Below are 24,945 nucleotides of genomic sequence, written 5' to 3'. Positions count from 1 at the left end.
GGATCGTGCGTTCTTCTTTCAGATCCCTGGCAGTGAGGCCAAGATGCCTGCCGTGGTCTCCGACGAAGTTCAGAGATGCCACTGCCTAGTAGAAACCGCCGGGGCGGGGCGGGACGGGACGGCCCCTCGGCGCGCGCAGCTCGCCCCGGCTACGAGGGCCGCGGGCCCGCGAGCCCCGGCGCGGAGCGAGAGGCGCGCGCGGGCCGTGGGGGCTGGGCCGAGGCGGAGTGCGAGGCGGAGTGCGAGGCGGCGACGGCTGCGGCGGCGGGAGGCGCGGTGGGACCAGGCAGCGGCCCCCGCCCCCCAAAGTCCATCCCCGCGCGGCGCTGGGGAGCTCAGGGCGGGGAAGCCGCGGGGCCGCGCCGCGTCCGTCGCCTGCCCCAGAGCGGGTTTTGCAGGCGGCTCCGCGCTGGGGGCTTTTGTGTCTGCGACTCGGGAGCGGCGAGAGCGCAGACCTCCTCCTCAGAGGGCGCTGTGAGTGCGCCGCCAGGGCCCGGCCGCCCGCGCCTGCCTCCCCTGTCAGCGGCTCCTCAGGCGGCGGCGGTGGCGACCACGAAGAAGAAGGAGTGGGAGGAGACGGCGGCGCACTAGTCGTCCGCACATGCCGGCCCCGGGCGGGGGGCCGCCCCCAAGCCGAGCTCCCCATTGCCGCCGCTGAGCCCGGCCGGCCCCGCACGCCTCCCGGCCGCCCGGAGGCCTCGTCGTCCTCCCAAACTTTGCAAAGTCGGCCCGCGTCCCCGCCGCCCTCGGCCGCGCCTCGGCTCGGAGGCTCGCCTCGCCGCCGCAGCGGCCCCGCGAGGAGGAGGAGGAGCCGCCGCCGCCGCATCAAAGAGACCGAATTCCCGCGGCCTGGGGGGAAGTCATGCTTTGCGGTCTGTAATGTCAGCGGAACAAGAGAAGGATCCCATTTCGCTGAAGAGAGTTCGAGGTAACCGAGACGGGCGTCGGATGGAGGGGGTCGGGAGAGCGGGGTGCGTGGGGGCCGCGTGCTCGGCCGCCGGGAGGCCACCGGCCTCTGTCCGGGCCTAACTCCGCGCAGCCCGCGTCCCGCCTGCGCCCCGCGGCCGAGGCTGCGGTCGGAGGCGCGCGGCTCCGGCGCCCGCTCGCCCCCTAGACACCCGCGCGGAGCCTTCGCATCCCCGACTTTGTGCTAGGAGGCAGTTGAAGTCGAACTCAGCATCCTTTCGCTCCCTGCTCCTCTTCCACCTTATCTCATTCGCAAGACACAGCACAATAGGTACCTCAGAGGGTGAGAAAGAAACACCCCCTGGCAGAGACCACGAACGGTGCCCACCCCCCCCAAAAAAGTAAGTTGGACCGCACGAGAGTTGACGTTCCTGAAGAAGGTGCACCGGCCTTCGCGTCTCCTCCAGCACCCCCACCACCCGCCCCCAGAAGACAAACATACAGCTTATTTTCCTTAGGCTTAAGAGGAGAAACTATGTAAATTCAAAAGGCATTTTCTCTATTGGCTTATGGATAAGAATCGAACCACCAAAATCAGTTTTATACGTGATTGGTTTGCTTCTTCCTGGCACACGTTAGGCCTTTTCCTGCCGCCTTACTATCTAAGAAAAATCAGAGGAAGGATGTACCAGACAAAAGATAATGCATGTAAGTTGACAGCCCCCAAGTGCCATCTGGAAATTTGGGGGATAGCCACCAGCTCTTATTTCTAGCTGTTAATATGGTTAAGGATGAAATCCCCCCAAATTGGTGTAATACCGTTTGTTCGTTAGGCAAATATTTATTGAACATCTACTGTGTGCTAGGCGCTGTTCTTGGCCCTGGGATATATAACCGTGAACAAAGCAAAAAACACAATCATCACCCAGCAGGAGTTCACACTCTTGTGGGGTCAACAACTGATAAACAATAAAAGATATAGAATGTCAATGGTAAGTTCTCTGGAGAAAAACAAAGGAAAAGTGGTTAGGAAATATGTATGGGGGGGGGAGGGAGGTGGCAATTATATGTGTGTAAGAGCACTCACCTGAAACTTGATGTGTGAGCAAAGACCCAAAGGAAGCGATAGAGCAGAACCGTATGGATGGATACATGTGGGAAGAGCAGTCATGGCAAGGAACAGCAAAGGTAAAGGCCCTGGGTCTGGAATTTGCCTCGTGTACGCAAGCAGCAGCAAAGTGACTGTAGCTGGCGCAGAATGAGGCAAGGTGAAGTAGTACGACTGAGCTTAAGGATAAGGTGATTGTGTGCTGGGGGCCTGTGCGAGTCCTTGAAAAGACTTTGCCTTTTACTCTGAGATAGGGACTGGAGGTGTTGAGCAGAAGAGTGGCTAATCTTATGAACAGGGTTTCTCTGGTTGCTGTGTGGAACATAGACTGTAGAGAACAAGGGTGGAAACAGGGAGGCTAGTTCAGAGGCTATTGCAATAATCCTTTTATCCAAACAGGATAAAGTGCTTTATGAATCAGTAAGTAGTAAAGTAAATTTCCATTTGACTTAAGCGATGTAGAGATCAAGGACCACAGTCATTCATCTGTTTTTGTTCCATGTGACTAGAGATTAAAGTATGGAACTGGCTTTTGACACAATGAAAATGTGGTACCCCCCAAAAAGACACTCAAATATTTAGATAAGAGATTGATTTTCTTAGCCATTTAAGCCAACACATAACTTAGAGCAGAATATTGTTTTTTTAAGGCTTAATATCAGCACAATCTTTCATTTGGTGATGGTTTTCGGTTTCAACTTTCTTTTCTGTTTGTGGTTGTGAGTTGCCAAAACTTGAAGGAATAGACTTTTCTGAGATGCACTTATTCCTCTGATCTTTTTGCCATATATTTTGCCTGTAATTGTAAATTAATTTAGGATTGAAGGAAAAGGAAGAGAGCTATCAAGTTTATATCTTTGTACTCAATTATCAGTCTTAATTAAATGTAATTTTAAATAAAATTATATGTATTTTATTGTGGGTCAAGAGGACAAATCTATCTTCATTTTGTTCCATCTGCTGCTTTTAAGTTTGATGCCTTAACTGTTTGGAGTTGGCTCAGGTGTCTGCTCAAGAACATTCTGAGAACTAAGAACCAGAATAAAAGACAAAGTACTTTTTAAAATAAAAGGTCAATATAAGGAGGGATTTTTATAATAAGTCATTATAATATATAAAAGGTACTGGGTATGTACATGAACTCTTCTGAAGCACAATTCTGTTGAACTTCACAGCCCTGGAACTTTGTTATAATTTGTGTCATCAGACTGCATGCAGGATGTGGTGTTTAAAGAGGGCATAAACTCTTGAGCAGTGCTTCCCATCCACTGATGTATATAGACAGACATTTTAAAAAATATTTTATTTATTTATTTATTTTAGAGAGAGAGGAAGGGACGGAGAAAGAGGAAGAGAAACATCAAAGTGTAAGAGAACCATCAATTTGTTGCCTCTCCCATGACCCCAGTTGGGGACCTGGCTCACAACCCAGGCATGTGCCCTGCCTGGGAACCAAACCAGCAGCCTTTCTGTTGGCAAGCCGGTGCTCAATCCACTGAGCCACAGCAGCCAGGGTGACTTTTTAATAAATAAATAGTTTATTTCATGTGTGTTATAAAAATATAAGTCAACAAAATTCTTCAGTAGGATAAGGCTAAGATAGGGATAACTCAGATATGGCAAAATTATGACATGAATGACTAAGGACTTTACAGTAGTATATTCTGCAGACCAAATGCATCATAAAGATGCACATTCCTGGGCCCACACAATCAGGATTCCTGGGAGATTTTTTTCCATCTTTAACAAGATCCCCAGGTGTTCCTTATGCACACTAAAGTTTGAGAACTGCTACTGGTAGACCTAGATTACGAAGGAGAGTGGATTAGAGGAAGCTGATTTGTAGTCATCTAAACTTGTCCTGATATTTTAATACTAGATTCAAAATTGCTCTTTAATGACAAAGTATCTTACTTCTTTCTACCAGTTCTTACCACTCCTAGATTCACAGCCCTTGACTTTAAGACACATCCATGAGGCCCTGAGTTGTGTGGCTAGTTGGTTGGGCATTGTTCCACAAAGTGAAGGCTGCTGGTTTGATTCCCAGTCAGGGCACATGCCTGGGTTGCAGGTTCAGTACCTGGTTGGGTCGCATAGGAGAGGCAACCAATCGATGTTTCTGCCTCACATTGATATTTTCTTCCTCTCTTTCTGCCTCCCTTCCCCCTCATTCTAAAATAAATAAATACATACATACATAAAAATCTTTTAAAAAAAAAGACACATCCATGAGGATAGGTATAACATTTTGAGTATCTTTCTATTTCTCTACTAATTGCCTTGCTCTCAGTAAATACCAAGTGAATGAATGAGTGAATATATAAAGTAACTCATTCATATATTTATGCTGCTTTCTGATTGTCCATAGCCCCTCATACTACTTTCACATGTCCTTTTCTCTTAGAATGTTATCTGTTATACTTATTTTAATTAATACTCCCATTGTCCAGGATTCTTCGGACTCTTGGGTGTTGATCTGATGACAATATTCACTTGATTACTCAACAAATATTTATTGAGCACTTTTAGTGTCAGACAGTGGGAATATATTGATTAAGAAGACGTAACACTTGTCCTGAAGACATTTTTAGTCTAGTCCAGGATCCTGACAAATAAGCACACATTTATAAACAGCATGATAAGTAAGGTGACCATCTACAGAAAACAAAGGTACATATAACCTATTTTTAAGGAAACCATGGAAGATCTCCTTGAGAAGAGTTCTAAGAAGCAATGGGAGTTCCTTCATATAAAATAATATAGGAACAACAAAGAATATGAGGGATAAGAAAAGCATCTAGGAAATCAATGGTAATTTTGAGAAGGCACTTTTGGGAGAAAACCACATTTCAAAGTAGTGAAGTTAGTGGTGCAAATGTGACTTTAAAGAAGCTTGGGTGCCAGACAGACATAGCCAATAGCTTGGAAAGATAGGGTCAAGAAAAAGTTTGTATGGATATCTTTTTTTTTTTCTCCCTTGAAAAAAGACTTAAACATATTTATAGACTTGCAGAAGAACACTATGTAGAAGAGGGGAGAAACTAAAAACACAAGAGAAAGAGAGGATAATTCCTTAATAAAGCATTCAGTACATATTTTTAAATATCTACAATGTGCTAGGCTCTCACTGTTCTGGAAGCTGGGGATGAAACAGATAAGACTCCTATTCACTTAATTAGGTCTCTGCAGATGAGAGGAGGAGATAGCATCAAGGATGCAAATGAAGAGTTAGTTTTGGAGGAAAGAAAGATGGAGGAAGGAAGACAAATTTAAAGAAGGAAGCTGAGACATTCATTTCAGATGAAATGTTTTTAACCTGAGTTAGAAATGACATTGGAAAGGTAAGGTGAATTTTAGAATGGGATAATAACAGAAATGTCATAAAAATGGTAAAAGTAGACTTTACTAAAAAACATAGACTGTCTTGATTGGTTAGGTGTATGGAGGATTTGGATTAAAATTGAAAAGGAAGTATAATTTATGTAGTCACAGAATTAAGAGAAAGATAAGGTGAGAGAATGTCCAAAGGAAAGGTTTTTTTGTTTTTTGTTGTTTTGTTTTTAAATTGGTAGATGTAAGAGGTAGGCCAATTGTTAGGAAAGTGAGCTTGATTTTCGAGGCATTGAATTAATATCCCCCTGGGATGTTGCCAGGCTACACAACGGGTATACTGGTTTGGAACTGAGGCAGGTAATTGGAGTCAGAAATAGAGATCTGGAAGTTATCAGTAAACAGATGAATACTAATTAATGCCTTGGGAGTAGATGAGCTCACCCAAGAGAGTGAAAAGTGAGGAGAGAAAGGCAACTTTGTAAACACAACTATTTAGGAGACAAAAGGGCAAAGAGGACCCTGAGGAACAGAATGCGAAGAAGTAGCCAGAGAGAGAAGAAAAACTATAAAAGAACGGTCTTACAGATATATAAAAGGAGGAGTGGATTTATGAGGGGAAGGTTAATAAATTTTATTTTGAATGTGTTGAATGAAAGATTTCCATCTGTGAGATGTCCAATATGCTCCTTCTCCCATAATCCCTATCTTGGCGAACATCATTTATCCAGTGACCCAAACCCATCCCCCCTCCCACTCAACAGTGTTCCAAAATTCTAGAATACCTGTCCACTTAATATGTTTTTGTTTGTTTTGTTTTTAAGATTTCAATTATTTAATTTTTAGAGAGGAGTGGAAAGGAGGGAGAAAGAGAGGCAGAGAAATATGGATATGCGAGAGAAACATCAATTGGTTGCCTTTAGCTCACCCCCAACCAGGGACCTGACCCACAACCCAGGCGTGTGCCCTGACCAGGAATCCAACCAGTGACCTTTCGGTTTGCAGGATGGCGCCCAACCCACTGAGCTACACCAGTCAGGGATCCCTTTAATGTTTTGAACCCATCATCTCCTGGACCTTTTCATTGCCACTTTAGCTCAGGTTTTATCTCTTTGATTATCGTCATAACCTTCACTGGTTTCCTTGCCTCCTATTTTGTCCCTCGTATCCATTTTTCACATTGCTACTGATGGTGATAAAATGACTACCATCTACTGAATACTTGTCAAACAGTTTTTTAAGTGGTTTAAATAGATTGTCTTATTCTCTCAATAATCCTACCAGTTAGATGTTATCGTCATTCTAGGTTTAAATATTTTATTTATTTTTACAGAGAGGGGAAGGGAGGTTAGAGAGGGAGAGAAACATCATTGTGTGGTTATCTCTCACATGCCCCCAACTGGGGACCTGGCTCGCAAGCCAGGTATGTGCCCTGACTGGGCATTGAACCAGCGACTCTGGTTTGCAGGTCAGTGCTCAGTCTACTGAGCCACACTTGCCAGGGCTCATTCTAGGTTTATAGTTGAGGCATTGATGCTCAGAGAGATTAAGTGATATGTGGTTAAGTAACATATTCAAGGTTACGCAGCTAGAAAGTGGCAAAGCTAAAACTTAACTTCTAGAGTCCAAAGTCTTAGTCACTATGTTCCATTGCCATAGTGCTCCCCAAGCACAATTCAGTCATGGTGATCTTTTTGTAAAATTCTTCAGTGGTTCCCCATTGCCTTTAGGATAAAAATCCAACCTTCTTAATACTGGCCCTTTTTTTATTTGGGCCAGGCCTACTGCTTAGTCCTCCATCCTTCATAGTCCATGAAATATTCTTTCTCCCTTGTCTTGTGCTCCAGTTCTGAAATACTCACATTTCCTCTCGACATTGTTATGGTCTTTCTTGCCTATCAATCTTTTTTTGCACATTCTGTTACTTCTGCTAGGCATGCCCTCTTTTTATTCCACCTTAAGTGAGATACTCATCTTCAAAGCATCAGCTCAGTTGAAACCTCCTAGGATGCCTTCCCTGACACTCCTCCCTCAGTCAAGATTAGATAGGAATACCTTATGTTCACTCAAAATCTTGTGCTCATCTTTATCATAGTAATTACTTATCATGTTAAATTTAAGAGTTTCAATAAAAAAAAAGAAATAGTTTCCTCTAGAATATGGGATGTTACAGGAAGGAATTATTACTTTTACTTATATACTTACAGAAGCTCAACAGATGTTTTTGAGATCTAATTTGATAAATGTTAACAAAGAGGTTTCAGTAACTTGAGGTAATGTAGTCTTCCTAGTTTGCTTTCACCAAAGGAGTGGAACAGTTATCTTTTGGGCAGATTATACAGTTCTTTCTAACACATTTATTCCAGGCAACTCAAGATGTCTAAGTCATCTTTATTATCAAGGTGAGCTGTAAGGTATGATGAAGAGTGATTTCAGGTCTTCTTTCCTGTTCCCAGTCTCTATAAACACGCTAATCGCAATATTGAGAAATAATATAGCATTTTGACTCTGGAGTCTGACTGCCAGGGTCCTTATCCCAGCTCTGCTATTTTACTCCCTGTGTGATTTCAACACGTTACTTTCTCTGTGCACCAGTTTCTTCAGCTACAAACAGAATAATCTCATGGACCTGTTTGAAGGATTAAATGGATTAATATATATAAAGCACTGACAATAGTGTCTGGTACATTATAAGTCATCTGTGTTTACTTTTAAAATCAGAAATAGTCTATACGTTCTAAAATACAGTAAGTAATGTGATCAGCAGTCACTTTTCAAAAACATTTTGATTTTAGTGAGGGGGAGAGAGAGAGACAGAGACAGAGAGAGAGAGAGAGAGAGAAACAACAATTTGTTCCACTTATTTATGCATTCATTGTTTGACTCTTGTATGTGCCCTGACCAGGTAGGGCAACATTCACCTTTAGGTATATTGAATCAATTAATCAATAAGTAAATAACCAACAGCATATTCTTTCTCATTTTGATTGGGAGTACATATGGAGTGAAAAGCAATGAAGGTTTTCTTCCTCTAGAGAGAAAACAGTGAACCAAAAAGTATTATAAAAGCAGAAACTTTTCAGATTTCAGTTTTGTTGAGAAAGACAAATACATGCTGTTTATTACATGATTTTTGTGAATGTTTTCATCTTTGTTCTCCATGATTTCTGAAGATTTTTGTATAAAAATTTGGCTAACGTTGGTAATAAAATAAGTTTATTATTAGAGATATTATTGTATAGAGACAGCTTCACACACTGATGCTATCCGCTCACCTTTTCTAAGCTTTACCTTTGTAAGCTTAAACCTTAATCCTCATGCATGTCAGTAATAAACAAAAATTATTAGTTTTGGGGCAACAACTGGCATAGGAATCATGTTTATTTGAAACCTTAAATACCTGATGTTGGGTGCTTTCTGAATGTAATATTTATTACACAATTTGATCTAGTGGACATTGATCTAGCATCACATAGTGGACACTTTCTTCCTTGCATTCTAAAAAGAAATAATGACACTTTCAGTCATCAGGCTCTATGAAATGCTTGATGGAATTTGTATAATACTCTATTCACATATTAATTCACAATATTTTCATTCCATAGTAGAGACCTGCATTACACCAGTAGGTGTTTCAGACGAAGGCAAAGCTGTTAGCTAAGATGTTCACATCATAATAAATGATAGAATAACCTGACATTATATCTCAAACTTCTGTGCTATTATGAAAAACTAATATTTGAGTGTCCATTGTGGTGGCACTGCTGAATATTAGATATTTCAATAGGATTTAAATACTATAGAAACTAGACTGAAGTGAGCTTATGGTATAGTTTTGTCTAAAGGAAAGTAAACCAAGAACTAGTATTTGAGTGTCCACTGTGTGCCAAGCAGTGTGTTAGGCACTTAGTTCATACAGGCTGTTAAAACAGAATGCCAAATACTGGTGGCTTATAAACAACTGAAATTGTATTTATCACAATTCTGGAAGATAAGAAGTCCAAGATCAAGGTGCCAGCAGATTCAATGTCTGGTGAGAACCTGCTTCCTGTTTCATAGATGGCACTTTCTCACTGTGTCCTAAAATGGGCAAAGGATGAAGGAGCTCTCCCAGATTTATATTATAAGGGCGCTAATTCCATTCATGAGGGCTCTGTCTTCATGACCTAATCACTTCCCAAAGGCCCCACATCTTATTACCATTACCTTAAGGATTAGAATTTTAACATATGAATTTGGGGAAGGGACACAAACCTGGTTTGTGTAATTTAATCAGACTAGGATACATACATAAACCAATCCATACATATATTAGAATAAATACTTATCTGGAATAATGATGAAGCAAGTTAAAGGAACATATTAATTATAAAATAGTTTAAAATAATACAGTCACAGAATTTATGAGAAGTCAGTATCACAAGCCAAACCATTATTATAAGTAAAATAAGATGAAAAAAAATGAAAACTTAAAATATATTAAGGGCATGCTGCTATCTAGTGTACAGAGTAACGCCCTCTCTCCCTTTTAAGGACTTGGGGGGACCAAAATGGATTGAGTCTTTTTTTATTTTACTTTATTGTTGTTCTTTTACAGTTGTCCCAATTTTTCCCTTGTTGCTCTCCCCTGCCCCACCCCCCTGTTCCCACAGGCAATCCCCTCCCTGTTGTCCATGTCCATGGGTCTTTTATACTTGCTCCTTGACTAGACCCTTCCCCTACTTTCCCTTGTTACCCCCCTTCCCGTCTGCCCTCTGGTCACTGTCAGCCTGTTCCTTATTTCCATGTCTCTGGTTCTGTTTTGCTCATTTGTTTGTTTTGTTCATTAGATTCCACTTTTAGGTGAGATCATATGGTATTTGTCTTTTGCTGCCTGGCACATTTCACTTAGCATAATATTCTCCACTTCCGTCCATACTGTCTCAAAGGGCGGGAGTTCCTTCTTTCTTTCTGCAGTGTAGTGTTCCATTGTGTAAACGTATCATGGTTTTTTGATCCACTCATTTATTGATGGGCACTTCGGCTGTTTCCAGTACTTGGCTGTTGTAAATAGTGCTGCTATGAACATTGGGTTGTATAGGTTCTTTTGAACTGGTATTTCAGGATTCTTAGGGTATAATCCCAGCAGTGGGATTACTGGATCAAAAAGCAGTACCATTTTTAGTTTTTTGAGGAAATTCCACACTGTTTTCCACAGTGGGTGCACCAGTCTGCATTCCCACCTACAGTGCACTAGGGTTCCCTTTTCTTTGTATCCTTGCTGGCACTTGTTCTTGATTTGTTTATGATGGCCATTCTGACCAGTGTGAGGTGGTCTCTCATTGTGCTTTTCTTTGCATCTCTCTGATGGTTAGTGATGGTGAGCATCCTTTCATATGTCTATGGGCCCTCTGTATGTCCTCGTTGGAGAAGTGCGTGTTCAGATCCTTTGCCCATTTTTTTAATTGGGTTGCTTGTCTTCCTGGTGTTGAGTCATATGAGTGGATTGAGTCTTTAAAAGGAGGAATAAAGAGATTATAATAAAAGGCCTAAAGTAAATAATTTACACTCTACAAAAATAAAAATACAAGTAAAAATAATAATTTTACACTTAAAAGTGGATTTTGTATAAAATATTTTTAATTTATGGAATCTTTAGATGGGAAATAACTACTTCATTTAAGAGATTAAACTTTCCTATAAGACTTTGAGGAAAAATACAATTTCAGCTTCCAGCTCTAGAAAAAGGTTAAAGTATGAAAAGAGAGGTAGTAGTATTATTTTGTTTAATTGAGATTGATTGGCATAATGCAGGATGATAATATGTAGATAGATAAAATTCCTTTCTTAAGATTTAGAAGCTTCTTGTTCTATTCTGGCATCATTTCCCATTAGGCAGGTAGGAGTGAGGACATGAGGTGAATAAATTCAAATATTAACATAAAAATATCAGGGTGGCCAATGTTACAATAAGTTTTGGCAGTTCCCCTTTTCTCAGTTCTATGCCACACAACACTCTACTTCTGGCTGAGTTGTTATTGTTCATCCTGCAAAGTTAGTAGTAGCATGTATGTAGAGCAGACAGAGAAGCTTTGGTACCAAAAGTTATTAGGGTAACCTAAGTTACTAGTTCTATAACTGCTTCTTTCCCTCCCCTGGATTCTGACCTTTCACTTCATTTTTTAAAAATATTTTACTGTTATTCTATAACACTGGGGAACACAATTTTTGTTGAGTTAGATATGATACTTGTTTTTGACTAACTTTTGGCATCTGAATCCAAAAATGACCCAGTTTTTCTCTATCATGTCAACTTTTTAAGGTACAGGATACCCTTCCTTTGCCCCCAAAATCACACAAAATGTACATACAAAGGAAAATTTTAAAAATTACTTGAATATACTGTTTATTTAGAGTCATTTTATTCATATAAAGTCTATCTATTATTACTGTAAGTCAAATTGTATACAAGCAGTAAAGTTCTGCTACCAAACATACATATTAAGGTATTTTATCTTTTCAGACAACAGGCTAGGAAATGCCAAAATGAGATACTTGAAACAGTCTCCTTCAGTTGGCAAAGCTTTAACAAATTGCTTCATGAGACCCACTTTTATGTGCAGAGGTGGGAATATAATGTTCTTTCAACAAGTGGCTGATATAGAATATTTGGATCACCAGGTTTGAGGTCAGATCTTGGAGGCCAATTCATCTCCACCCAATGCTTCCCAAGAGCTCTGCTTTTCCACATACACAGAAAACAGGGATACTTGGTGTATCTGCATTGCTGACCAAGAAGGAAGCAGACCATTTTAAGGTCAACACAGATGATCCAGTTGTGCTTGTGATATTGCAACAGATAAATGACTCTCGTTATGTCTTCATATTCTTCACGAAAACAAACTGAATGGCCAACTGGGACTGCACCAAATAAATTGCCATTGTGGAGGAGGACACACTTCAAGCTCCGCTTTGAGCCATTGAAGAACAGTCGCCATTCAGTTGCGTTCTAGATTGTAATTCCCAATTCCTCCATTAAACCATGTGTGTTATGGCAATACACAAAGTCACCATCACTTCGAAAGTACTATAGAAATGCACTTTCTCTTGATCGAAAGTAGCATACCTTCGCTCGTTTTTCAAGCAAGTTTTTCTTGTGCAGTCTTGATGCTAGGAGTTCTGAAGCCTTTTTGGACAGTCCCAAATCTCGTGCCAAATCATTCAATTCATGCTGATCAAATCCTTTACGAACTGAGTCATCTTCAATTTCAAAATCTTCATCATTGCTGTCACTTACTTCTTCACCATACTCCTCTTTTTTGAAAGAGGATAGTTTAATGAAAACTGGCACTGGGATTTCAGCTGAATGAGGCACTGGGCGTATAGCTAATGGTAAACTAGGATACTCTATTTCACAGTTATTTTTCTTGTTCTATCCTGACATTTTCACTATACAAAAGTACCAGTCACTTGAATGATCTCTGGGCTCTTGCCAAACCATAGGTATACCAAATGGCAATTTATCATGTGTTCCCCTCATCCACATCCATAAACTCTGGACACACTGCTTGCACACCTTGTGAGGGGCCCAAGACTTATCTTGATTACCAAGTTTTACTTTAAAATATGCAAAACAGGCTTGCCTGACAAATGCGCTGTGTTTGTCCTTTGAGAATGGTGAAACTGCCACAGATATAATAAAACGAATCAGGGTTGTTTAGGCACTTACAATGAGAAAAAGCAGAGGCAGAGATGATCTGAAGGAAAGGAAATAAGTACGTATGTAAATAAAAAAATAAATTTTGCTAACTCCTTGTATACAGACATGAACTTGGACTACACTTTGTAATACAATTCACTATACAGAGCGGCACATGATCTCTCACCACACTGTCTCATGTGTAACTGAATAGCCTAGACAAATATGAACCTGTCGCTGGTCTTCAAGGTCATCCCTCACCCTTCCTCACTCGAGGCAGGTTTGCTCTCAGACAATAGGAGAGCACTAGTGCTTCCCTTGTTCCAGGCTCCATCCAGCCTAGAGTGGTCACATTAAGATAAGCTATAGAGAAAAACTTGACATGATAGAAGAAAACTAACTGCAGTTTTGAAATCAGCATGCCTGTTTAAGTCTAAAACAGCTGAAAAATCAAACTCAACAGGAATTATGTTAAAAATTGTTCCCCTGTGTAATAGTTGTCCACATTTTCCTCCCTTTGCCCCCCTCCACCCACCCTACCCCACCCACCCCCAGCTCCCACAGTCAATCTCCACCCTGTTGTCCACGTCCATGGGTCATTCATACATGTTTCTTGACTAGTCTCTTCCCTTTCTTTCCACCCTTATCGCCCTCCCTCCTCCCCTCTGGTTGTCATCAGTCTGTTCCTTGTTTCCATGTCTCTGGTTCTATTTTGCTCGTTCGTTTTGTTCCTCAGGTTCCTCTTATAGGTGGGATCACATGGTATATGTCTTTCACCACCTGGCTTATTTCACTTAACATAATACTCTGCAGTTCCATCAATGCTATCGTGAAAGGCAGGAGTTCCTCCTTTCTTACTGCTGTGGAGAATTCCATCACTTCATTTTTAAAGAGTGCAAATCATAGAAATTCTCAGTAGCTTATGTTCTAATTAGCCCTGATGAACATGAATCTGATCTAACATTACTGATGATTTCATGGAGAGGAACCACCAGTATTACAGATAGCAGCAGGAAGGGCATAGGAAAGGCCAAGAGTTAGAGCCATTAGAAGTGTTAGCCAGTTCCCAACTTAACAGTGGTTTGACTTTCAGTTTTTCAACTCTACAATGGTATGAAAGTAATATGCATTCAGTGGAAATCATACTTTGAATTTTGAACTTCGATTTTTTTTCTGGGCTATCGATATGTAATAAGATACTGTCTTGTGATGCTGGGCAGCAACAGTGAGTCACAGCTCCCAGTCAGCCAGGTGATCGTAAAGGTAAACAACTGATGCTCTACAGTGTACCATGTTTCTGGTGTGTTTCAGATTACACTCTGAGCATGTTTAAGGTAGACTAGCCTAAGCTATGATGTTTGGTAGATTAGATACATTTTGACCTTTGATATTTTCAACTTATAATGGATTTATTTGGACATAACCCCATTGCAAATTGAGGAACATTTCTATAGTTAATTTTTGGATGAACAGGTAAGTGGGAGAACACACCAATGGGAACGTGAAGATTTGTCTTATGGAGGGAAATGTTAAGAGTCTTAATAAAATATAATATCATAAAACTCAATTTTTAAAAAAGTTTTAGGTTTTTTTGTTCACAGATTACTTGAAAAAAATGAGTTTATTTAAATGATTGAAAATGGCCCTTACCACTGTGGCTCAGTTGGTTGGGCATCATCCCACAAAGCAAAAGATCCTCTGTTCAATTCCCAGTCAGGGCACATGCCTGGGTTGTGGGAACAGTCCCCAGAGGGGGCACGTATAAGAAGTAACTGATCGATGTTTCTCTCCTTCTCTATGTCCCTTTCTCCCCACCTCTCTAAAATCAATGGGCATGTCCTGAGGTGAGGATTTAAAAAAAAAAAAAAAAAAAAAAAGATGGTAAAACAAAGCTACTTTGCAGAATCTCTTTTTTAATTCCAAGAGAAATGAACCAATACAGTTTTAAAAAACAGCAAAAATATTCAGCAACAGCAACTACCAAGGGAAATAGCACAACCCAATACCATAAATCTGGAATAGGGTGAATGCACTGTCTTTAGGCTTCTATGACAACCTCTGCCCCTTGGAAGTTGGTGGTAATTTATAGAATTTTTGAGAATTCTCACTAATAACCCCAAGTCTGTAGAGTAGCAAATTAAATCCATATTCTTATCTTCTCACTGCTTTGAATAAGAAGAATGAGTGAAATAGAGAAAGTTAAAAACAAACAAGGACTGACTATCTCTGACACAAGTCTCCAGGGATACACACTGAATCACGGATCAGGGTACAAAAGGGATTTCCCCCATGTGAATGGGTTACTGCACCCCCCAATTAGGTAGATGTGCATTTAACAAGATCTCAGAATTACATCTGGATATTCCAAAAAAACACAAAAAGTTGATCATATACAGGCAAGCATTCCTGAAGAGATTCTTAGCATAGGAAAATGATAACATTTGTATAAAGACAAGTAAGTCGGGTGTATTTTAGGAGTATCAGGAGCTGTGTGAAACATTAAAATAATTTAAAGGAAAAAAATTATAGGATTATCTCAATAAATGTAGCATACAATCCTAAATGTGAGTAAAAGGGATGCAAAAGACATCCGTGTTAAATCAGAGCAAATAAAAGTTCTGGGCAAAGTCAAAGATTGAAAAAAAAGCCCTAGCCTGGTTGCTCAGTTGGTGGGATCCTGGTCCCTAACACCAAAAGGCTGTGGGTTCAATCCCAGTCACGGTGTGCATGGGAGGCAACCAGTTGATGTTTCTTTCTCACATCGATTTTTTTTTCTCTCTCTCTCTCCTCCCCTTTCTAAAAAATAAAAAAATAAAAAATATCAATAAATATATCCTCAGATGAGGGTGAAAAAAAAGATGACTATGCAAACATAGTTTAGCAAATGAATGAACTAACAAAAACAATGAAAACAAAAAGAAACAGCATACAGAAGTTGAAGAGTCCATAACCTACATACAGAAGGAAATATCTCATGTGTACTTCAAGTGGTAACATATTTTCAGAATGAATAAATTAGAAATTAGGAACAGAACAGAGAGAGTTAACAAATTTCATAATAGAAAAGTTTCAAAAAATCAGATTAAATGCAGATGAAAACGACAAAAACTAAAGTCAGAAGAGCTAACTAATAAATATGGAGCTAAAAATTTCTCTATTCCCCCGAAACAGAGCACTCAACAAATAGAGCAGGCAAGTATTCAAAGATATGATAAAAAGCAAACTTACCTGAAATGAAGAATTGACTCCAGAGATAGAAAATATCCTGCTAAAGCAGGGGAGAGAAGGTAGAATAAGATGGGATTCTATATCATCCTCAACTTCCAAAGTAGGAAGTCAATCAATGCTATCCAAAATTGAAAAAAGAAAAACTGTAATTTCTTCTACAGTGCTTTTTGTAATGTCTTTTCTTGGCCTTAGGGGATTCTTTCCCAAATTTCTCTTTTGGTGAAGAAATACTTAGCATATTCTTCAGTTTAACTTATTTATTTATTTCTTTTATTAAATATCAATAAAATTATAATTAATGCTTTCATTTAAAAATAGTACCCTATTTCTCTAAAGGTATTGCTTTTAGTATGTATATGCAAAAGGAAAAGTTGGTAGGTAGATAGTAAGCTAGATGTCTGGAATGATGTTAACTTAGCAGCAATGATAGTTTCTGGCTGATGGGAATTGAGATATGTATCAGAGTCAGTCAGGAGACAGAAACCAGTTGTTTTTAACTGAAAATATTTAATATAAAGTATTGTTAAGAGAAATTGAAGTGGTAAACTAGGAAACAAAAGTTTTCTCAGGTGTCAACTGTGGGAAGCAGCTAACATTCCTAAGGAGAGTTTGGAATTACTAAAATATATAAACACACAGGAGAGGGGCTGTGGAACTTAAAGCCAGATCTCTGAGAAGGGGATGCTGCTTAAGCTGGTATTAATGCCTCTGGGTGTGGAGAATGGGCCCTTTGGGCCTGGGACTAAGACACCTGGTGCTAGTGTCTCTGAGGAGACCACAACAAAGCTATTTGGGACAATAAATGAGGTAGAAAACAATATTATTTTGTTCTAGACAGCTAGCCAGAATAGGTAATGCCTTTCTACTTAGTATTAGAATTTTTCCTTTGTCTCTCAATAGGGCTTTTAAAAAGTTTTTATTCATACTGATCTTATACATTTCTTAAATTTATTGCTAGCTATTTTAGTTCAGTTTAGTTTTGCTCCTGTAAATGGAAACTTCCTCTATTTTATCTTTTAACTAGTTGTAGTTTGTATATAAGAAAGCTCTTAATGTTGAATTATTAATTTAACATCCAGAAACCTTACTAAATTTTGTTATTGTCTGTCATAGGTTTTCACCTATGTTAATTAAGCTTCTCTAAATGGCTTTTACAGAAATCTGCTTTGTATTTTGTTATGTGGGAAACTATATCCAACACACTGGTTTCTCTTTATTGACAAGTACCATTTCTTTCCCTGAACTAGTATGGTAAAGATATTATTATTGATCTCCCTCTTCTAGCCATATCTCATTACCAATTTAGTCTCAACACAGCTGCTAATGAAATCTTTTTAAAAACATAAATCATGTCACTTTCCTGCTCAAAGTCCTTAAATAGTCATCCATTGTTCTTCAAACAGAATCCAACTGTCTTAATATAAACTACAAGGTTCTAGATCTTAGTCTGCTTGGGCTGCCATAATAAAATACCATAGACTGGTGGCTTAAACAGCAGAAATTTATATTCTTACAGTCTGAAAGCTGGGAAGTCCAAGATTAAGGTGCCAGCCAGTTCAGTACCTGGTGAGAGCTTTCTTGGCTTGAAAATGCCCACCTTCTTGCTGTATCATCACATGGCCATTTCTTGGTGTATGCACATAGGGAGAGAGAGATTGCTCTCTCCTCTTCTTTCAGGGTTACCAATCCCATCATAAGCACCCCACCTTCATGACCTAATGTAACCCTAAATACCTCCCAAATGTTCCACCTCCAAAACCACCAATATGGGTTAGGTGTTCAACTTATGATTGGGGGGCTGGGTAGGACAGACATTCATCCATAACAATCTAAAATTATCTGGTCCCTGCCTATCTCTTCAATCTCTTCTAGAGGCACTCTCTTGAAAAACACTGACCTCTTTGAAGTTTTTCAAACATATCAATTTCCTTTCCACTTAAGAATTTTTACACATGCTCTTTTGTCTACCTAGAGAGTGTTCCTTCTGCTATTCACATGAAAAATTTGTTATTCTTTAGGTCTCAGTTTAAATATTTATTTCCCAGAGATTTCTGGTCAAGATGGCAGCATACGCAGACATGGCTCATCTCTTCACACAACCACATCAAAATCACTACTAAAATATAGAACAACCATCACTCAGAACCATCAGAAATCGAGTTGAATAAAAGTCTGACAACTATGGAATTAAAGAAACTATGTCTATTCAGACTGGAAACCCCAGAGCCAGTACACCCAATGGACAGCAACAGATCATGTTGGAGCATCATCACCTTGCCCCTGCATACCTGATCCTCCATGGAGGGTGGAGGTTGGTGGTCAGTGGTCACAGCCAATCCTTACAGCTGACTGGCCTGGGTAAATCCCTCCCATTGATCTGCTAACAGCAACCAAGGCTCCACTACAAGATGAGGGTGTACTCAGTTCACACGAAGGGTGCACCTTGAGTACCCAGCTTGGGTGATAGGGGAGGCTGTTCCACTGTACCCTATAGAACACATACTGCATTATACCACACTACCAAGACATGGAGTCAAAGCAGCTCTACCTAATACATAGAAACAAACACAGGGAGACTGCCCAAATAAGGAGACAAAGAAACATGGCCCAAGTGAAAGAACAGATCGAAACTCTAGAAAAAGAGCTAAACAAAATGGACACAAGCAATCTGTCAGATGCAGAGCTCAAAACACTGGTTATAAGGATGCTTAAGGGACTTAGGACTTAAGCAGCATAAAAAATATCCAGGCAGCAACAAAGGATACACTAATTAAAATAAAGAACAATGTACAGGGAAATAACCATAGAGTTGATGAAGCCAAGAAATCAATGATTTGGGACATAAAGAAGCAAAAACAACCAATAACAACAACAAGAAGAATAAAGAATCCCAAAAAATGAGGAAAGTATAAGCAGCTTCTAGGACAACTTCAAGAGGTCCAACATTTGCATTGTAGGGGTGCCAGAAGAAGAGAAAGAACAAGAAACTGGAAATCTATTTGAAAAAATAATGGAAAAAAACTTCTGTAATTTGGTGAAGGAAATAGACATGCAAGTCCAGGAACCACAGAGAGTCCCAAACAAGATGGATGCAAAGAGGCCCACTCCATGACACATCATAATTAAAATGCTAAAGGTTAAAGATAAAGAGAGAATCTTAAAAGCAGCAAGAAAAAAGCAGAGGAATTCCTATGACTGTCAGCTGATTTCTCTAAAGAAACTTCGCAGGCTAGAAGAGATTGGCAAGAAATAATGCAGTCATGAAAAGCAGGGACCTACAGCCAAGATTGCTCTACCCAGCAAAGATATCATTTAGAATCGAAGGACAGATAAAGAGCTTCACAGACAAAAACAAACAAACAAACAAACCAACAAACAAAAAACACTAAAGGAATTAATCATCACCAAATAATTATAAGAAATTTTAAAGGGACTTATTTCAGAAAAAGATCAAATCTATGAACAACAAAATGGCAGTAAACACATACCTATCAACGATTGAATCTAAAAAAAAAAAAAAACTAAAGAAGAACAGAATCCTGGATACAGAGAGCATTTTGATGGTTGCTAGATAGGAGAGGGGCATAGGGGAATGTATGAAGAGGTGAGGGGATTAATAAGTGCAAATAGGTAGTTACAGAGTGGCCATTGGGAGGTAGAGTACAGTATAGGAAATGAAATAGCAAAGAACATATTACACATGACCCATAGACATGAACAATGATGGGGGGATTGCCTGAGGGAGTGAAGGTTGCTGGGTGGAGGGGGACAAAGGGGGAAAAACCAGGACAACAGTAATAGTATAATCAATAAAATATAATATATAAATAAATAAATACACAAATATTCCTGTCCCAGAGTCCAGATATATGAGCAGCTCTTCTCTCTTCTTTGTCAATTCATTGGATTTATTTATTTATGAATCTATTACAAATGTGTATACATAACTTTATTCTATCTACTTTTATATATGTTCAGAATTTTCCATAATAAGTTTTTTAATGGAAAAAGTTTCATTGACAGTTTTAAAAAATTTCTTAGATTCACAGTCAAGGTTTTGCCTTTGCTTGATCATACACTGTTGAGAAAATAATAAGTTTTAAGAATTAAAAGGCACAGTTCTAGAAATGACTTGTATATAAACACATTTATACATGGATTTTCATTCCATAATAGCAGAGGTTTGGAAACATACTAGACATCAATGGGGGAGGAAGAGTTTAATGAATTATGGTAATCATACTAGAAATACTACTCATTTATTAAAGAATAGAGCAGTTATGTAATGTAATATGTAATGACATTGAATAATTTCCAAGCAAGGTACAGACCATTGTGTATAGTATGCATACTATCATTTGTGTCCATTTGTAACCAAAAAGATATGTATTATACTGGGATTTATCTGGATTATCTTTGGAAAGATAGACCAGAATCTAGTAACAGCGATTGCCTCAGGGAAAAGAAACCATATGACTGAAGGTTTAAAGGCAGGATGGAGACTTTCTTTTTCACTGACAGAATAACCAAAAAAAGAAAACTTTGGAAATACAGATGAATGACTTTCAGTATGGAATTATGGGGAAGATTTTTTGAAGAACAAAGGTAATAAAAATTTAGTTATTGTTTTTATCTAACAAAAATAGAAAATATATAAATAGGTAATTATAATATTGCTAATTGCTATGAGATATATTAAATTATTTCATTTACAAGTGGAATTATTATCTGGACTTATTTATTTTCAGGTGGTGATAGTGGACTGGATGGGTTAGGAGGACCAGGTGTACAATTGGGGAGCCCAGATAAGAAAAAAAGAAAGACAAATACACAGGTAAATTGACATTTTCTTATAATAGCAGTTTTTCTTTGCTGATATGATCAGGTTGATGAGGTAAACTTAAATTTGATCATCGATTTTGTTTGCTATTCTCATTCAGAACCTAAGAGTGAATTAATTCTGCAATGATTGTACTTTTTCACTCTGCAGCTAGTGGCTGTTGCTGGGCTGCAGGCCTGGAGTGGATATTGCAAGAAGGAACTGTAGGCAAATTAAAAATGCTTATTCTTAAATCTAATTTAAAAGACATCAGTGCCTATATTCTTTTAAAAGGTTGAAAATATATTTGGACACAAGTTTAACTTGAACTAATAATGTTCAACTATTGTAATAATTCAGTAACATGAGCATATCATAAAAAAATCATGGGGAGGTATCTTTGTCATAACCTGTATTTGTAATAAGCAGTTATAAATATAGGCTTTCATAGTTTAATTCTCTATAAATTTTAAGCACTCTTTTTATGAAGAAGACTGGGAATTAAGTGTAATGTGTGTATGGATGACTTTTTTCCATTTTGGCCACCATCTGTTAATCTTGCAGTGTGACTAAAACTGGCAGTTTATTTTTCCATTCTGAGGCCTAGAACTTAGTGCTTTGGGAATAAGTTAATAGTTATTCCCTGAAGTTAAGTTAGAAAAAAGTTTTAGATCCTGCTTATTATTTAATTTTATGGTTATTTAGGGGTATAAAAGGTATTGTTAGTTAGAATTTTAAGTGAAAGATTCTAGAGCTATAGGCAGACATATTAAATAAAAATTATGAATTTTTTGAAGGTTAAATACTTTTGGAGTTTGAAGTAACAACGGATTTGCACTCAGAAAAGCATATCTTAGTTCCTCTTTTAAGTGAAAGAAACCTACTCGTTTTTATCATTAAATATAATTATATATAAATATTGGGTTGGCCAAAAAGTCTTTAGTTTTTTTCCATAAAATGAAGTACACATTTTTCATTTTCATCAATAACTTCATTGATTTGAATATTTTGAGTATGTCTGCTATTTCCTACATGGTATAACATTGATTGTTCTCAACTAATGTCTCGATTTGATCACTATCAGCTTCAACTGGTTTGATCATGGAGAATCGTCCAGTGAGAAATCTCCAGCACGAAACTTCACAAACTACTTTTGACATGTTCGATCAGTCACAGCATCTTCTCCATACACTGCACAAATCTTGTTGCGTTTCAGTTGCTTTTTTATCTTCCTTAAAAAAGTGTAATATACAAAAAATACTGCATATTTTCTTCCATCTTCGATATTAAAATGCCTACACAAAAATTCACCAGTTTTGTTGTTTTTTTAAATGCATGCCAGTATAACAGCTGTCACAATCAATCTAACAAAATTGTTTTGAATGAAGTTAAAGACTAAGTGCTAGTAGAGCCATCTTAGGAAAAAAAAACAAACTAAACTTTTTTAGCCAACCCAATATTATTTGGAATTGAAAAGTCAAATGAAGAATTAAATGTTACAACACTGCAAGAGAAATTTGACTAAAATTAGGTTCATAGTGTGAAGATTTTATAACAAGGACAATTTTAATGACTTTTTGATCAAAATGTTTATTTTACTTTACATTCTCATTTCAGGCACCTTCTTTTCCTCCATTGTCTGAATATGCTCCACCACCAAATCCAAACTCTGACCATCTAGTGGCTGCTAATCCATTTGATGACAACTATAATACTATCTCCTATAAACCACTACCTTCATCAAATCCATATCTTGGCCCTGGTTATCCTGGTTTTGGAGGCTATAGTACATTCAGAATGCCACCTCATGTTCCTCCGAGAATGTCTTCCCCATACTGTGGTCCTTACTCACTCAGGAATCAACCACACCCATTTCCTCAGAATCCTCTGGGCATGGGTTTTAATCGACCTCATGCATTTAACTTTGGACCACATGATAATTCAAGTTTTGGAAATCCATCTTATAATAATGTACTAAGTCAGAATGTTAATATGCCTAATCAACATTTTAGACAAAATCCTGCTGAAAACTTCAATCAGATTCCTCCACAGAATGCTGGCCAGGTATCTAATCCTGACTTGGCATCTAACTTTGTTCCTGGAAATAATTCAAATTTTACTTCTCCATTAGAATCTAATCATTCTTTTATTTCTCCCCCAAACACTTTTGGTCAAGCAAAAGTACCACCCCCAAAACAAGACTTTAATCAAGGAGCAACCAAAAACACTAATCAAAATTCCTCTGCTCATCCACCTCACTTAAATATGGATGACACAGTGAATCAGAGTAATATTGAATTAAAAAATGTTAATCGAAACAGTGCAGTAAATCAAGAGAATAGCCGTTCGAGTAGCAGTGAAGCTACAAACAACAGCCACGCGAATGGGACACAGAATAAGCCACGACAACCTAGAGGTGGAGCAGACACCTGCACCACTGAAAAAAGCAATAAATCCTCTCTCCACCCAAGCCGTCATGGCCATTCTTCTTCTGACCCAGTGTATCCTTGTGGAATTTGTACAAATGAAGTAAATGATGATCAGGATGCCATCTTATGTGAAGCCTCTTGTCAGAAATGGTTTCATCGGATCTGCACTGGAATGACTGAAACAGCCTATGGCCTGCTAACTGCAGAAGCATCAGCAGTATGGGGCTGTGACACCTGTATGGCTGAGAAAGATGTGCAATTAATGCGCACAAGAGAAACTTTTGGTCCACCTGCGGTGGGCAGTGATGCTTAGTCACAGGCATTAACTGGAGTGGGTTTTTTTCTCCTGTGTATTACAGAGGTTCAGTGACACAGGATTTTAATGTTTTACAATATTTTTAAAAATTCACATGCAAAAAGATTATTTACCTTTTAGTTATTATTGTTCTACTTCATTACTAGTGCAAATTTTGTATTGTCTTCGTTTGCCATCTTAAATGAGAGTAATGTATATGAGGGTGCTTTGGAAAGTACTATACAAATAAATGTTGTTCTTAATCCTACACATAAAAGCCTCTTGAAGTTTCAAAGTAGTATATAGCAAAGGTAGGCAAGTTTTGACTTTTAAAAGTTAGAACCATTGAAAAGTGTATATTTCAGTGCTGAACTTTGGTGATAACACATTGAACATTTATTTCAAAAACTTTTTCAAGGATTCACTTAACATGTTTTCAGAAAAAAAATGTGTAGCTATCACATGGAAGTGTACATTTTAATGGATGTTTTTAAAAATAATAGAGTATGACACCAGATTGCTCCCTAACTAGCATCCTTAAAATTAGTGACTTTCATATTTCAAGTCAGTCTCTTCAGGATATCTGTTTGTACAGATATGAGACAGGTGTTAGCATACAGTAGATGTTCAGTAAGTATTTGTTGATTAACTTGTGGATTGTTCCACATGAAATTGCTAATATTAGGTCAGTTGAAAATTGACTTCAGTTACTAGGGTTGATATAAAGTATGTTTTTACTTGTGCTATGTAGAATTGTAACCGTATTATGCTTTCTCTCTTCTGTTTTCTTTAATTATTGGTTGTTTTGTTTAAAGTATTGTGAATACTTTTTAAAACATGATTTCAATATGGAACATGTTGCAAATGAGATAGAAACATAAATTTGGCTTTAGAGCACTCTGCTGGTGAAAGAACTACTCAATGGCAGTTTGAAAAATCTTGTTCTGGGGAGCTGAATTAAAAAATGAGCCTTAAGGGAGATCAAAATCCATTTTAAGCAAAGATCAATTAAGAGCCTAGGAGAAAGCTAAGTTACAAACAACAGTTAAAGGCCTTGCAGCAGACAGTTTTTGCTGTGACTGGGTAAAGTATAAAAATGGACCTGAGAGTATACTCTTGAGAAATGATAAAGAATGGAAACAGTTGGAGGTG

General features: G+C 38.6%; 1 protein-coding gene across 2 annotated transcripts; it reads left to right on the top strand.

Moving 5' to 3' along the window:
• The first annotated feature begins 289 nt into the window (after positions 1–289).
• On the top strand, positions 290–23,939 carry PYGO1 (pygopus family PHD finger 1). 2 transcript variants are annotated; one of them, XM_090272009.1, is made up of 3 exons: positions 290–928; positions 20,999–21,084; positions 22,687–23,939. In XM_090272009.1, the coding sequence occupies exons 1-3, from the start codon at positions 880–882 to the stop codon at positions 23,809–23,811; spliced, it is 1,260 nt and encodes a 419-aa protein (XP_090128135.1). In that variant the 5' UTR covers positions 290–879; the 3' UTR covers positions 23,812–23,939. The 2 variants fall into 2 exon arrangements, with proteins under 2 accessions (XP_090128135.1, XP_090128134.1); XM_090272008.1 differs by lacking the exon at positions 290–928 and adding an exon at positions 1,366–1,614.
• The last annotated feature ends 1,006 nt before the right edge of the window (positions 23,940–24,945 follow it).

The sequence above is a fragment of the Furipterus horrens genome, unplaced genomic scaffold, assembly GCF_987537825.1.
Source record: "Furipterus horrens unplaced genomic scaffold, mFurHor1.1.pri manual_scaffold_3, whole genome shotgun sequence".
NCBI lineage: Eukaryota > Metazoa > Chordata > Mammalia > Chiroptera > Furipteridae > Furipterus > Furipterus horrens.
This window is presented reverse-complemented; position numbering and strand designations above follow the sequence as displayed.

What these genes read in the sequence shown, in the direction of transcription:
- PYGO1 (XM_090272008.1), top strand. Translation starts at nt 1,476, where the DNA reads ATGGATAAGAATCGAACCACCAAAATCAGTTTTATACGTGATTGGTTT. An exon ending in CCAGACAAAAGATAATGCAT is followed by an intron (nt 1,615 to 20,998) that starts GTAAGTTGACAG and finishes ATTTATTTTCAG; the next exon opens with GTGGTGATAGTGGACTGGAT. An exon ending in AAAGAAAGACAAATACACAG is followed by an intron (nt 21,085 to 22,686) that starts GTAAATTGACAT and finishes TTCTCATTTCAG; the next exon opens with GCACCTTCTTTTCCTCCATT.